The following is a 13,873-nucleotide window of genomic DNA, read 5'->3' on the forward strand; positions in this document are numbered from 1 at the left end:
TTTCAAATTTGGCAGTTTATTGATTTTTATTGATAGGTATTTTACATAAAGACATTCCTAACAAAATTTATTTATCATGAATTTAACAGGAGAGTGAGGTAAAATATTAAAATAGTGAAAGAAAATTTTAAATCCACTCTTCAGAAGCATAAGTAATAAACGTTTCATTCCAGAAATCAAATATAAAAAAAAAAGTTTCAGGGTTCCCACGCTAAAATGAAGTCAGGTTTTGAGGATAAAAAAAAACAGTTTAAAAGCGTAACAGGCATTCACCGTAAAGATTGGCCCGTTTTTGACGACTCAAATTTTACCCGTTTCAATACGATACCGTTCCGCAAAGGATTTTAGGTTTGTAAAATATCTAAACATCAGAATGCAACAACTGATTACCGGATTTCCACCCATCGAAGGTTACTTCTGTACCATCGTCCCATTTATACTGGCCATCAATTCTCTTCAGTGCAATCCACGCTTCCTGCATCTCCTCTCTATAAAATACAGGACACAGGCATTCTCACTTTCTTTTTTTATCCACACCAGCAATACTAAGCAACCAAACCATTGCATTACGGAAATTAACAAGCTTAGGTGTGGCCTATTTCCATATGGAAATTAAATATAGAAAACTTATCTAACGAACAGCAAGAAACAGTCGACATGCATTGACATAAGTAACTTATCAAAAAAGTAAAGTATGAACTGTATGGTTCGTGTCTTCATTTAAACGAGGGATGAAGCTTATTATTAACAGGGGATGTTGCTAACTACAAACGGGGAGTGTTGCTTATTATAAGTGGGGGCTGTAGCTTATCATAAACGGGAAAGTAGCTTATTATAAACAGGGAATGTAGCTTATTATAAACGGGAATGTAGCTTATTATAAACAGGGGATGTAACTTATTATAAACGGGGATATAGCTTATTATAAAATTAAACAAGTGAATGAAGTATTGCCATGCAATACAAAGTCCCCTACAGGAAGGCACCAAATTTTCTCTACTGCAGTATAGCATAATGAACTGATATCTGTAAATGATGTATAAACAATATTGTACTATATATACAGTATGTTATAAACAAAATACTTGGATTAAAATTTGTATATATGAAACCCTATAGTTGTTTTCATATAGCATTTTTGTCCACACAAAACTCTTTACTATATAGAGATAGGTCAAAATACACCTAAAATTGGATGTAACATGCATGTTGTACCACAGAAAACTGGTCTCGATTTTTCCCTACGGCATGTAATAAGTAAGCTACAATATAAGCTATTTATAGTAAAACAAAGGGACATAATTCTAAAAAACCAAGAGTTCCTCATGGTGGTGAACATTTGTGCCAAGTTAAAACAAAATCCTTCCATTCATAAAGAAGAAATGCTCCGGACAAAGTCATTCTTGAATTTGGCATTTGACCTCTAAGTGTGACCTTGACCTTAGACCTAGGGACCTGGTTCTTGCGCACAACAATCCGTCTCATGATAGTAAACATTTATGCCAAGTTACATCAAAATCCCTCCATGCATGAAGAAGAAGTATTCCAGACAATTCTTGTATCTGACCTTTGGCATCTGTGTGTGACCCTGACCTTCGACCTAGGGACCAGGTTATTGTGCATGACACCCTCTCTAATAGTGGTGAACATTTGTGTAATATTCAAATCCTGTTTTGCATGACAAAGTTATATACCGGACAGGTTAACCTTTGATCTCCAAGTGTGACCTTGACCTTTAAGTTAGGGTTCTGGGTGTTGCGCATGACACGTCGTTTCATCATGGGGAACATTTATGCCAAGTAATATTAAAATCCCTTGATGGATGTCAGAGTTCTGGACCGGACAGGAAAGAAACCCTATTGACGTTTGACCTCCAATGGTGATCTTGACCTTTGAGCTAGGGGTCGGGGTTTTGCGCATGACACGTCATCTCATCATGGGGAACATTTGTGCCAAGTAATAATAAAATACCTTCATGGATGGCAGAGTTATGGACCGGACACGAAACAGACCCTATTCATGCCATGTAAACATTTGACTGCCAAATGTGACCTTGACCTTTGAGCTAGGGGTCTGAAAGTTGTGCATGGCACATCGTCTTATTATGAGGTACATTTGTGCTAAGTAATATTAAAATCCCTTCATGGATGACAGAGTTATGGACCGGACAAGAAAAAAGCTCTGTTGACCTTTGACCTCAAATTGTGACGTTGATCTTTAAGCTAGGGGTCCGGGTTTTACGCATGACACGTCGTCTCATCATTGGGAACATTTGTGCCAAGTAATATTAAAATCCCTCCATTGATGACAGAGTTATGGACCGGACACGAAACAGACCCTGTTCATGCCATGTTAACATTCGACTGCCATGTGTGACCTTGACCTTTGAGCTAGGGATCTGAAAGTTGTGCATGACACATTGTCTGATTATGAGGTACATTTGTGCCAAGTAATATTAAAATCCCTTCATGGATGGCAGAGTTATGGACCGGACAGGAAAAAAAACCTATTGACATTTGACCTCAAATTGTGACCTTGATCTTTAAGCTAGGGGTCCGGGTTTTGCGCACGACACGTCGTCTGATCATGGGAAACATTTGTGCCAAGTAATATTAAAATCCCTTCATGGATGACAGAGTTATGGACCGGACACGAAATTGCGGACGGACGGAAGGATGGACGCACGGACGAGACGCACGGACGTAATGACGGACGGACGGAAAAGCGCATTCCTATAGTCCCCGACACTGGTTTTCAACCAGTAGGGGACTAATAAAGCTTATCATAAACGTTGGATATAGCCTAATATCAACAGGGGATAGATATAAATGGGGACGGACAAAGTTCATAATAAACGGGGGTAGCCTATCATTAACTTGAAATGGACGAAGCTTATTTGGTTTAAACGGGAATCGATATAGCTTATCATAAACATGGAATTTGGCTTATTATAAATTGAGATGAAGCTTATTATAAGCAGGGGATGTAGCCTATTATTACCACGGGATAAAGGTAGCCTATTAGTAATAAACGGGGATGTAGCCTATTATTAACACGGGACGTGTGAGGCATGTTATGTATAAACGGGGATAAATATAGCTTATTTTAAAAGGCGGTTGTAGCTTATCATAAACGGGGATGTAGCTTATCATAAAAGCGGGATATAACTTCTTAAAATCCGAGATGTAGCCTATTGTGAGCAGGGGATGTAGCCTATTATTAACACGGGATGGATAAGGCCAATTTTAAACGGGGATGTAGCTTATTATTAACGGGGATGAAGCCTATTATAAACAAAGATGGATATATTATTTAGGTCTAAACTGGGATGGATATAGCTTTTTTTCAAAAGGAGTGGTGGGGGTGTAGCTTATTAAAAACTAGGGATGGGAACGAATGTTCGAATATTCGAAAATCAGTCGAATATTCGAATATGAAAATCAAATTCGAATATTCGTAAATTATTGTATTTTTTTTTTTCAAAATAAGTATCATTGATTTTGGACAATATGAGCATGCTAATTTTACAGAATAAAACCATGTCATGTTAGTTTATCACGTACAAAAAGATGTCCAATTAACAAGAAAATAGCAATGCGTAATTGGCAGGGGCCATCGTTACTTATTAACAGTTTGCAACAGGCGTCAATGTGTCAGATGCATGTCAAAAGATGTCCAGTTAACAAGAAAATTGCAATGCATAATTACCTGGGTCATCGCTAACGGATTAACAGTTTTGTTCGGCGTAAATGTGATATCTTTTTATCTTTGTTCATTTTATTGCGCCTGTTTTATGTAACAAGTTTTTTTTTCGAAAACAATGCCAAACGTGTAGATATTGTCGATCTTTTCACAATATTTTGTACGTTTCAGACCATCCGCAGAATCGGTTTTCATCCGCAATCAGCCGTATTCGAATTAAATTTTGAAGTAGTTAATAACAAAATCAAGAAAAACGTATGACTGATGCACAAGTTCATGTTGAAGGAGCTTTTAAGTCTGCCTTACTTGCATTTAACACGACGATTTTTACACGCCGATTGAAATTTTTCAAAATGGCGGCGGTAATACAACAGCGCGTCACGTGTTTAAATGGGACGACCTGCTATTTTTAGATAAAATTGCGACGGTCTAAATTATAATCGTTTTGATTTTTTGTATCATTTTGAAGCTAAAACACTGAATTAGTTAAATATGTTCATGATTATACTGACAGAATCGTGAAGTAAAACGCTAGGATCGGCGGGTTTCCCTATGTAGGATCGGGTTACCCGAAACAAACATTTTTTTGGCCTTATTTACGATGATCCACGCTTTAAACAAATGAATACGTTGTGTATATGCCAATCACTTAATAAGAATTTAAAGCTTCCATTAAAACAAACCGAATATTCGAATATATTCGAATATGGCAAACCGAATATTCGAATATTGATTTCAGTATTCGTTCCCATCCCTATTAAAAACCGAGATGTAGCTTATTATTAGCAGGGCATGTAGCCTATTATTAACACGGGATGGATCAAGCTTATTTTAAACGGAGATGGAGCTTATTATAAACCGAGATGGCTATAGCTTATTTAGGTATAAACGGGGATGGATATAGCTTATGTTAAAAGGAGGGTTGGGGTGTAGCTTATTATGAACCGAGATGTAGCTTTTTATAAGCAGAAGATGTAAACTATTATTAAAACGTGATGGGTGTAGCTTTGCAGGTATATACGGGGATGGATATAGCGTAAAATAAACATTATAAACAGAGATATAGCTTATCAAAGCAGCAGATGTAGCCCTTTTTAACACGGGATGAGTGTAGCTTATTGGGTGTAAATGGAAATGGTTATAGCGTATAATAAACAGGGATGTAGTTTATCATAAAACGATATGCACCTTACTATAAGCAGGAGATGCAGCCTATTATTAATACGGGATGGATGCAACTTATTAGGTATAAACGGGGAATATAACTTATTATAAACGGTAATTGTGCTTATTATAAACCGAGATATAGCTTATTTTAAGCAGGGAATGTAGCCTATTAGATTATTACTAACACGGGATGGGTGTAGCGTATTAGCTATAAATGGGGATGAATATAGTTTATCATTAACGGGCGATAAACCTTATTATAAACCGAGATGTAGCTTATTATAAGCGAGGATGTAGCCTGTTATTAATACGGGATGGGTGCAGCTTATCAAGTATAAACGGGGATGGATATAGCTTATTATAAAAGGGAATGTAGCTTATTAGGGTTCTCTCTACAGTACTGAAGTTGCTTCTTTCTTATATATTAGAGAGGTTTTCATTCAATACTTACAATGTACGCGTACGTGTAGCGAATCTCACTACATTAGAATAGACTTCTTTCTAGCTATACGTTGACAGATGCAGATATATACTGTGTGACTGATAACTTTAATGTTCTGAATTTGGGGATCCGGACAAAATCCCCTGCGGACAAAACCCCCTTCGCTAGTTTTTGCATAGGCGGACAAAACCCCCTTCATGTTTTTTACAAGGAGGACAAAACCCCCTTCGCTGAATTTTACAAGGAGGACAAAAACCCCTTCGCATTTTTTACAAGGAGGACAAAACCCCCTTCACTTTTTTTACAAGGAGGACAAAACCCCCTTCATCCTAGAATCAAAAGGGCAGACAATATGATAATACACTTTAAAATTTTCCATTTTATTAATAGAAAGAGATGTCTTGAAGATAATTATAATTAATGATTATAATATGGATAATTGATGTACTTACTCTATTATATACAATTATTACTGTTTGTTCCATAGTAACTTTGAAATTAATCTGACTATACATATACAATTATTATAGTTTGTTGATAAAAAAAAGTGTTAAATATCTCTTAATTAATTGACCTGTTAATTTGTTAATTGTTTGTTTGTCTCAATGAACTGTTCATTAAAGTAAATTGTTAAATAACTCTTAGGTACTTTGATTAGTTATATATTATTATATTATTTGCCCTTTTGATTCTAGGATGAAGGGGGTTTTGTCCTCCTTGTAAAAAATACGGAGGGGGTTTTGTCCTCCTTGAAAAAAAGTGCGAAGGGGGTTTTGTCCTCCTTGTAAAATTAAACAAAGGGGGTTTTGTCCTCCTTGTAAAAATCATGAAGGGGGTTTTGTCCGCCTATGCAAAAATGAGCGAAGGGGGTTTTGTCCGCAGGGGATTTTGTCCTACACTCCTGAATTTGACATCTCAGATGCTTGTTGAAATAAAGAATGAACTCCTGGCCAAGTACAACATTGCAACCACTCTTTAGATATCTCCGCAACTTCAAAACAATGTTTTATATTCAATAAGTATATGTCTATATCAAGTTGACAAAATACATTCTTGAAACGATACGGAACTTTAAAACGACTGCAATAAGTCCAAGGCATGGTTTTAATAAAGTTTGTACAAAAATGTAGTAACTTACGCGTCAATGAGCACTATCCTGTAGACATAATCATGTTGTTTCTGTGAAGTGATGACTGCTAGTCCTGCACCAAGACCTTCACAGAACGTTTTAGCATCGTCACGCGTAAGGTATTTATCGAACCATTTGTAGCACCTTCCATCAACCATGCCCCACCCTTCAGGACATGCTGGAAAATATTTAATTTTAAAGTGACTCATTTACACTCAAATTATTTGAACTATTGTACTTTGTGAGAGTAAGTGGCCTTCAGTTATAAACTTATTATTTTTTGTCAACAGTGTTGGGAAAAGTAACAAGGCTTTTCGGATGCTTTTTGATATGGATTGTTTAAAAACATAGGATAACAGTTCCCTTTGTTTTATTTATCTATAAATGTCAGACACACATTTTGCATCAGCTCTGCATGATGGGTCGTAAAATTGTTGACGATGGACAACTGACGCCAATCACCTATGTTAACCTTTGTCCTGCTGGCGGCAAGTGATTCTGCCTTTGCGATTAGTGCAGACCAAGATCAACCTGAACATCTGTTTAGGCCGAACAATGTCTGCACTGTTCGCTATTCAGTCAGTTAATTTTCAGTGAACACCCCTTTGAGTAGTAAATGGCACTACCCAAGTTGAATGATAGACCAGTCTTTTTTAGAAATTTAGCAGGGTAAAGATTAAACAGCTCATCCTGAAATAACTAAAAACATAGTTTACCTCCACAAACAAAACCCAGGTCTGTCCATGTTCCACTAGATGTACATGTTCTGGTACGTACATCGTTACTGCTGGAAGTTGGACAAACATATTCAACCTGTAATATGGAAATTATAGAATAAATTCACTGAGACATAAATTGTTAAATGAGGGAAGTAAACCTCTAATGGGTTTATACCTTGTTAGTGACATTGTTTACATTTTATATCAAATTGCAAAACACCTCGCCATTTACCTTGCACTCTGATCGGGTTTCAACAAATGTTTTGTGGAAATATTACTTAGATCTATTTCACATCTTTTTTTAAAGAAAACACGATCTTAAAATTCTTCAAAAATCATTAAAGTAAAGAAAGGAGAAATTTTATCTGGTGAACTTCTGACCAATTGTCATGAATATTATAACATTAACTTGACCTTGAAAAAAAACTGATACCTAACTTGCATCCTCTGAAGATTTGCCAATGTATGCTTGTCAGAGAGAGAGGAGGCTTTCTCGTGCTGTTGCAGAAGAATGCCACAAGATATTAACCTCGGTCTACTTGATTACTATCTGAATAGCATATGCTCTAAGACCAGTTTAAAGTGAAAACCCTTTATTCTAGAAATAGTCAAACATGCTAATAAATCTGACACCGAAACTGTTATTTAAACTTAGTTACCTTGTCTTATAAATTTGTTTACTTACAGATGGTCAGACAGATCCCCGTTATTTATTTACTCTTCTCATCTCCTGCAATTTATACGCCCTCCATATTGACGGTGTACTGTCTTACTTTAGTTAATTAATGCTGTATTATTGATGTACAGTGCAGTGTTAGTTTAGATCAAGACTACTGTTTTACTCACCTGATCTCCTACAGAATAAGTGTTTTTCGCCGGTGAAGGTACAATGTTATCAACGGTTCCAGGAGTAGGGCAGGTTGTATCAGTATCTAGAGGTACACAGAAAATCATCATTATAGTTATCATTGCATTTCGAAGGTCGCATTGGCATATCAGAAAAATATTTATCTCACCTTATTGGCAAACACTTCTAAAATACGGCTATATCAATAAATGAGTTTAATTTCCACTGAATCTATATTTTCTTTTGATAAATGATCATTTAATATTATATCCAGATTTCATTCAAAAATTCATAATAAAAAATCAAGTTTGTAGTTAGAAAAGGTGTTGAGTATACATAATCTAACTTCAAACTCTTCACACTAAGTATTGTTTTCAAACTCGAAACGGATTTGGAGAAAATATCTGAAAGAAAAAATGGGTTAAAGATTTTGGTAAACAGGAAACTATTAAATTGACCTGCTCTAGTTTTTTCAGTGCTTTTTAAAGACCAAACACGACCTAGTGGACCTACTTTTTCCTCCCACGTGAACTTCATTCTGATAATACTGGTATATTAGAGCTATTTCTGTGGTGCCTGAATTAATGTGTTTTCACAACTTCATTTGGAAACTTATTCAGTCTCTCTCTTTTCAGTACACTGTAGAAACAAAGTCTGGTCTAAACTCATCTTAATACAGCAACTACTTTGCATACTACTACAATAATTTAATAACATATTTAGACATTAAATACATTGTCCTGGCCTTATATATGTCACTGTCAGTTTGTAGCTAGATACTTTTTATTTCTCATTTTCTTCATGCAAAGCATGTATAATTACCATCATGGAAATACAAAAGAATAAAGTTATTTTGTGGTGCCTCTTTAAGAAGAACTTTTTTAATTTACCAACTGTCTTGCATTCACCACACGAGCGTCTACACCCTCTGAGAGCCTGTCCGTCTAGATTTGTTGAGCAGAAAGATGAATCGTCTGCTATAAGCGCAGCACAATCGTTAAATAGATCGTAACAACTTCCTAAAACAGCAACAAAAATAACAATTAAAACACTGCACTCTTTCATAGTTTTTTGCTACTGGTCTTCCGTCTTTGTCTTTTGAATCTCATTTATATTGGCGTATTGACGCGTGTGTTAGATAGGCATACTGACGCATGTGTCATAAAGGCTTCTTGCATACCAGACGGGGATTTCCGGTATTTTTACCGGTGCTGGAAAAATCCATCTTACCCGGGGTGTAAGATGACTCTCGTGCTGTAAATGACGTATTACGAACTACATATATGTAGAAGATTTATGGAGTAATTTATATTTTATTTCATAAAACGGAATAAAAATCCAATACATTGACAGTTCCCCAAATGTTCCCCTCTTTGTTCCTGATAGTATATTTCTCGATTCAAAAAACGTTATTTCACAAAAATTCATAACGTTACTCTGCAACTGATAAAACGAAACCGGAACTAAAGCTTGAAACGTCATGACGTCTTTCCTGTTTACGGACGTTGGTTTCCCGCGCTTTAAATACGCTACTATAAAAAATAGTTCTAAAAAGAAAGTCGTTCAATTGATTTTTTTACAAGAATTTCTTTTATATGGTATGCCAGAAAAAGATTCGATCACTGGCTGGAGATGCAGATATGAATATCTGGCTCGAGGGTAACTGTTTAGGCGGTAACGAGGCTCCTGCGTAATATAGGCGTATTGACGCATGAGTTATGTATTGACGCATTGACGCGTATGTCATATAGGCGTTTTCGCGTATGTGTCGTTCAACACCAAGCTTCTCTGTTGTATGTACAGATAAATCAAATTCTAGGCATAAAATTCGCTTATTAGTTCTGGAGAATAGTAGCTCAGAGTAATAAGCATGCATGTACCATCACATTCTTTTCTACTTAATTTAATTTCAAGTGTCAAATACAAATGTAAAATGAGAAATCAGGCAAATTAGTCGCAAGTTATATCATGTAACCTTTTTACTCAAGATATGATCTACTGTCAGCTAGCAGTTGACAGATAATCGTTGTTATTTCTTAGGGAGATTAGGCTTGCTGATCATTCAGGATATCATGACAGTTGAAGAGATAAATATAAACACATCTATTATAACACTAAACTATATATAATTGAAACAAATAAACACATCTATTGTTCCTACAAATAGTTGTCAGTATACAAAATGTTAATATATTATTGATAAGTAATTAGTTCACTCATATTGAATAATAAACATGCTTTTAATCAAACTTTCATCGGCTGCGTTTTCATAACTGATTAATACTTGCAATTCGCATCAATTACACCTAGTTTATATCTACAGAACATGATTACCTGATATGCCTTAAACAGTCGCGATATACCATGGATTGATTTCAAATAACCAAAAAGTGTGTTCAATGTGTTATTATTTTTAGAACTGTAAGCTTATACTTACTTGTGCTACAAGCATCGCAATTATCCCGTTCACACGTTTCGGCGTTCGTGTAACACCAGGGTCCAGTACCATGCACAGTGTTTCTACAGAAATTCTCCGATAAATCGTCATCAAATGTTCTGTAAACAAAAAGGGGATTTTGTTTAACATTTTGTAGTGTACTTTCAAGGAGAGCATCACTTTTTAAATAGCATTACTGTTTCATTAATTAATTCTGTAACATTGCGAAAAAAAGGACAAAGATCAGAAAGCAATTAAAGCCAAGTTCAAAGACGGTAGTCCTCTTACTCTTAAGGTCAGAGACCACCAATTCAAAAAAGTACAGGGAACTTACTGGGAATGAGGTAAGTGTATACCTGGGAATAAGGTAACGTCTGTGCGTTCTGATTGGTCAATCATGTAAACAAACCCGGGAAGTGATTATTTTTTCAAAATTGATATTTTTTCACTGCATTTACAGTATTTTATTATACATTTTGACAAAATTTGCTACATTTTATGTGTATTGAGAAAAAGTTTTATCAAACGAATTTCTCCCGCCATGTCAATAATGTAAACAGGGGGTCATCTCATTCACACGAAAATAATTACTTTAATAAAGTATCACTCTTCATATGTTTTTCGTCCGATATTTTGGTAGAACTAAGATTGTTCTTGAAAAACTTGTAATTAGATATACATGTTTCGATGTATGGAAGGCCGTACACGCCATAATGTTACAATGTAAGTCTATGGGAAAACAATTGGTGGTCTCTAACCTTAAAGAAAAACGATACCGCAATGTATGGATGGATTGATGGGCGGACGGACGGATGGATGGATGGATCTTTGAAAAAATTCAAACAACACCAGATCATAGAAAGAAAAGGTTGCTTTTACACGAAAATTGAACAGCGTATAAAACATGTACATTTACAAAACAATTATCACTATATACACATAGGATTCCGGAAAAACACTTTCGGACAGTTCAACGCCTTTAAAAACTTATAAGTTTCAATGAACTGCTACATATCTCGGTTTTCATGCATTTGTAATAAATGTTTCACATAACTAGGTGGAACATAGTTTTTAGCAATTGTTTATTTTTATTTCTTTACAAATGGCATTCATTTTTAAAAGGTAACAACTTTTCAGAATATTTTAAGTATCCATCATACGTGACAGTATGGCAGAACATGTAATGATCAAGTACATTGCTGGTAAAGATGGTGTTCGTTTATCAGATATTTCTTGTGTTTTGACGATATAGCTTGATGTAAAGATACCTACTCTGGGGCGAACCTATGGAATCTGCAATTCTGGACTTCATTCCAAGGCAGGCATGGTTCAAAATTCTTTGTATAGCTTATGTCACCAGAGTAACTTCGGTCTTTGTCGTTTTGGGTAAAACATGTGTCTGTTACGAAAAAGATAGCATATGTTAGGATAAATTATATTCTGCATAGAAAAGATTAGCATATAATTGTAAATAATGAATTAGTTTCTACAGATAATAAGTTAGCGTATAATACTTATACTTCGGTTTAAAAAAAAAGAAAAGAAAAAGTTAGTGTAAGGAAGTTCTTCTTATTTGTAAAGCATAAATTAGATTCTTTAAAGTGTATAATGAGTTCACGAAGTAGTTGTCTTTGGGTTAGATTCCACGTACAGAGTACAAGTTAGCGCATATAGAAGGTATCTTTATTTGTAAAGAATATGGTAGGTTCTGAAAAGACTAAAGATATAGTACGTGTCTTAATTTGTAAAGCATGAGTTAGATTCTGTTAAGAATAAGTAAAGATATACCAGCTGTCCTAATTTGTTAAGAATGAGTTAGATTCTGCTAAGAATAAGTTAGGGTATACTAACTGTCTTAATTGGTAAAACAGTATTAAGGACTAAGGCGTAATGTTAGCGAATAGAGTTTGGTTTGGCTGTGACTAAATACAGAGTTGGTGCGCCCGTGATATATTACAGACTCCGGTATATACCGGATTAACTAAATTTGAACAAAAATACCTTAAATGTATATATTTTGTAACCATGGTGATTCTAACCCTAACCTTTAGTCAGTATATTGTGCACAATATACCCTAAATGCGTGCGGACATGCAAAAATATGAGTATTTTTGCCGTGCGTTCCATTTGATAATAATTCCGCGCAAGCGCAGAACGGCTGCACCAACTCTGCAATGAGAAACATTCGTTTGGTTTAGTTTTTAAAGTCTAAGGCAGATTCTGCAAACAGTAAGTAATCCTGTAGTAGTTGACTTATTATAATAGCTTGTAAAGCAAATGGCATATGCAATGGAGCGCAATTTAAGATACTAGCAAACCTATGGAATCAGTCTAGAAATCTGGACTTGAACATGAATAGAAGGAATCTGAGAAAGTGAATTTATTGTGTTTACCGTATATGAGTCGGATATTAGCGGAGAAACCCTTTGACGATCCCCCGTTTCCTGATCGAAGCGTCACTCGCATATAATTCTCGCTTGATACAATAGTCTTATCAAATCCAGATCCACAGTAGGTTCGTCCGAAATGACCTGGCATAGAGAAGGCGACTTCCACGGTGTCTGCACAGTCTATCTCAAAATCATCGAAGTCTAATTGAATTGTTGTATTTTCTGGAGCCTGGTAAAATCAAATATTGTTTAATGCGGATATAGCAGTTGAATTAAAAGAATACACATCGGTAGATTTGTTATAGAAGTTAAAAAAAGATGACTTATTGGAGAAACTGCAAAATCATGGTGTAAATTAAGGTAATAGACCCGTAATGACAATCGTCAATTTCCGTCAATTTCCGTGAGATTACGCATCCTCCATTTGCGAATTCGTCATTCTTCGGCCGTAACAGAAAATCGGAGAATCCCGAAATCGAACACAGAGAATACGTGAAAGAACGGAATCTTCCGACAGCCATTCCGGGTCCATTACCTTAGATATAGGCTAATAGTTTTGACAATATATGGTGCAGTGACAATGTAGGGATAACGCATGATTTTTCGTGTTATAACGTCTGCAGAATCCAAAAGCATTGGTTGGTGCCACGGAACGCGCATATATAAAAAGGTGTTATAACAGCACGTGAGCACGAGAATCTCTCTGTTAACACACGTTTTCTCTCTTGTTAAAACATCCCCGAAAAGTGACAAGAACAGCAGTTTTTTGCTAGAATAGTGTGCAGCCTACATTTTTGACCAATCATAGCTAGTTATTTTTCAAAAAATGCGGCTTCTCATTCCTGAAGACCAACGTGACTGTAGCAATTATTTTCGAGGTACGGCTCTACAAGCTGAAGAGCGTCCACTGAATGCGCATGCGTACCAATGACAGCCCCTTCATCGTATGTCAAAGGAAGCCGACACGTTTTTGTTACTTCGAGGTGTCAGTCAAAGGTAGACACGACTGACCGCAATTCTGATTGGTCAAACGTAGATTC

The 13,873-nt window shown here is 35.8% G+C and overlaps 1 protein-coding gene across 1 annotated transcript; it reads right to left on the reverse strand.

Annotated features, from left to right (window-relative positions):
• Positions 1-361: 361 nt before the first annotated feature.
• LOC123552904 (snaclec coagulation factor IX-binding protein subunit A-like) lies at positions 362-8,113 on the reverse strand. The gene is made up of 4 exons (XM_045342651.2): positions 8,006-8,113; positions 7,157-7,253; positions 6,450-6,618; positions 362-488 (listed from the first exon to the last, which is right to left on the reverse strand). The coding sequence occupies exons 1-4, from the start codon at positions 8,111-8,113 to the stop codon at positions 362-364; spliced, it is 501 nt and encodes a 166-aa protein (XP_045198586.2).
• Between the last annotated feature and the right edge of the window lie 5,760 nt (positions 8,114-13,873).

The sequence above is a fragment of the Mercenaria mercenaria genome, chromosome 4 (genome assembly GCF_021730395.1).
Source record: "Mercenaria mercenaria strain notata chromosome 4, MADL_Memer_1, whole genome shotgun sequence".
Classification (NCBI taxonomy): Eukaryota; Metazoa; Mollusca; class Bivalvia; order Venerida; family Veneridae; genus Mercenaria; species Mercenaria mercenaria.

Excerpts from the sequence above, each read along its gene's own strand:
- LOC123552904 (XM_045342651.2), bottom strand. The coding sequence starts at position 8,113 with ATGATTTTCTGTGTACCTCTAGATACTGATACAACCTGCCCTACTCCT. Across the intron at positions 7,254-8,005 it reads CTTATTCTGTAGGAGATCAG|GTTGAATATGTTTGTCCAAC; the intron begins GTGAGTAAAACA and ends TCCATATTACAG. Across the intron at positions 489-6,449 it reads AGGATAGTGCTCATTGACGC|AGAGGAGATGCAGGAAGCGT; the intron begins GTAAGTTACTAC and ends TGTATTTTATAG.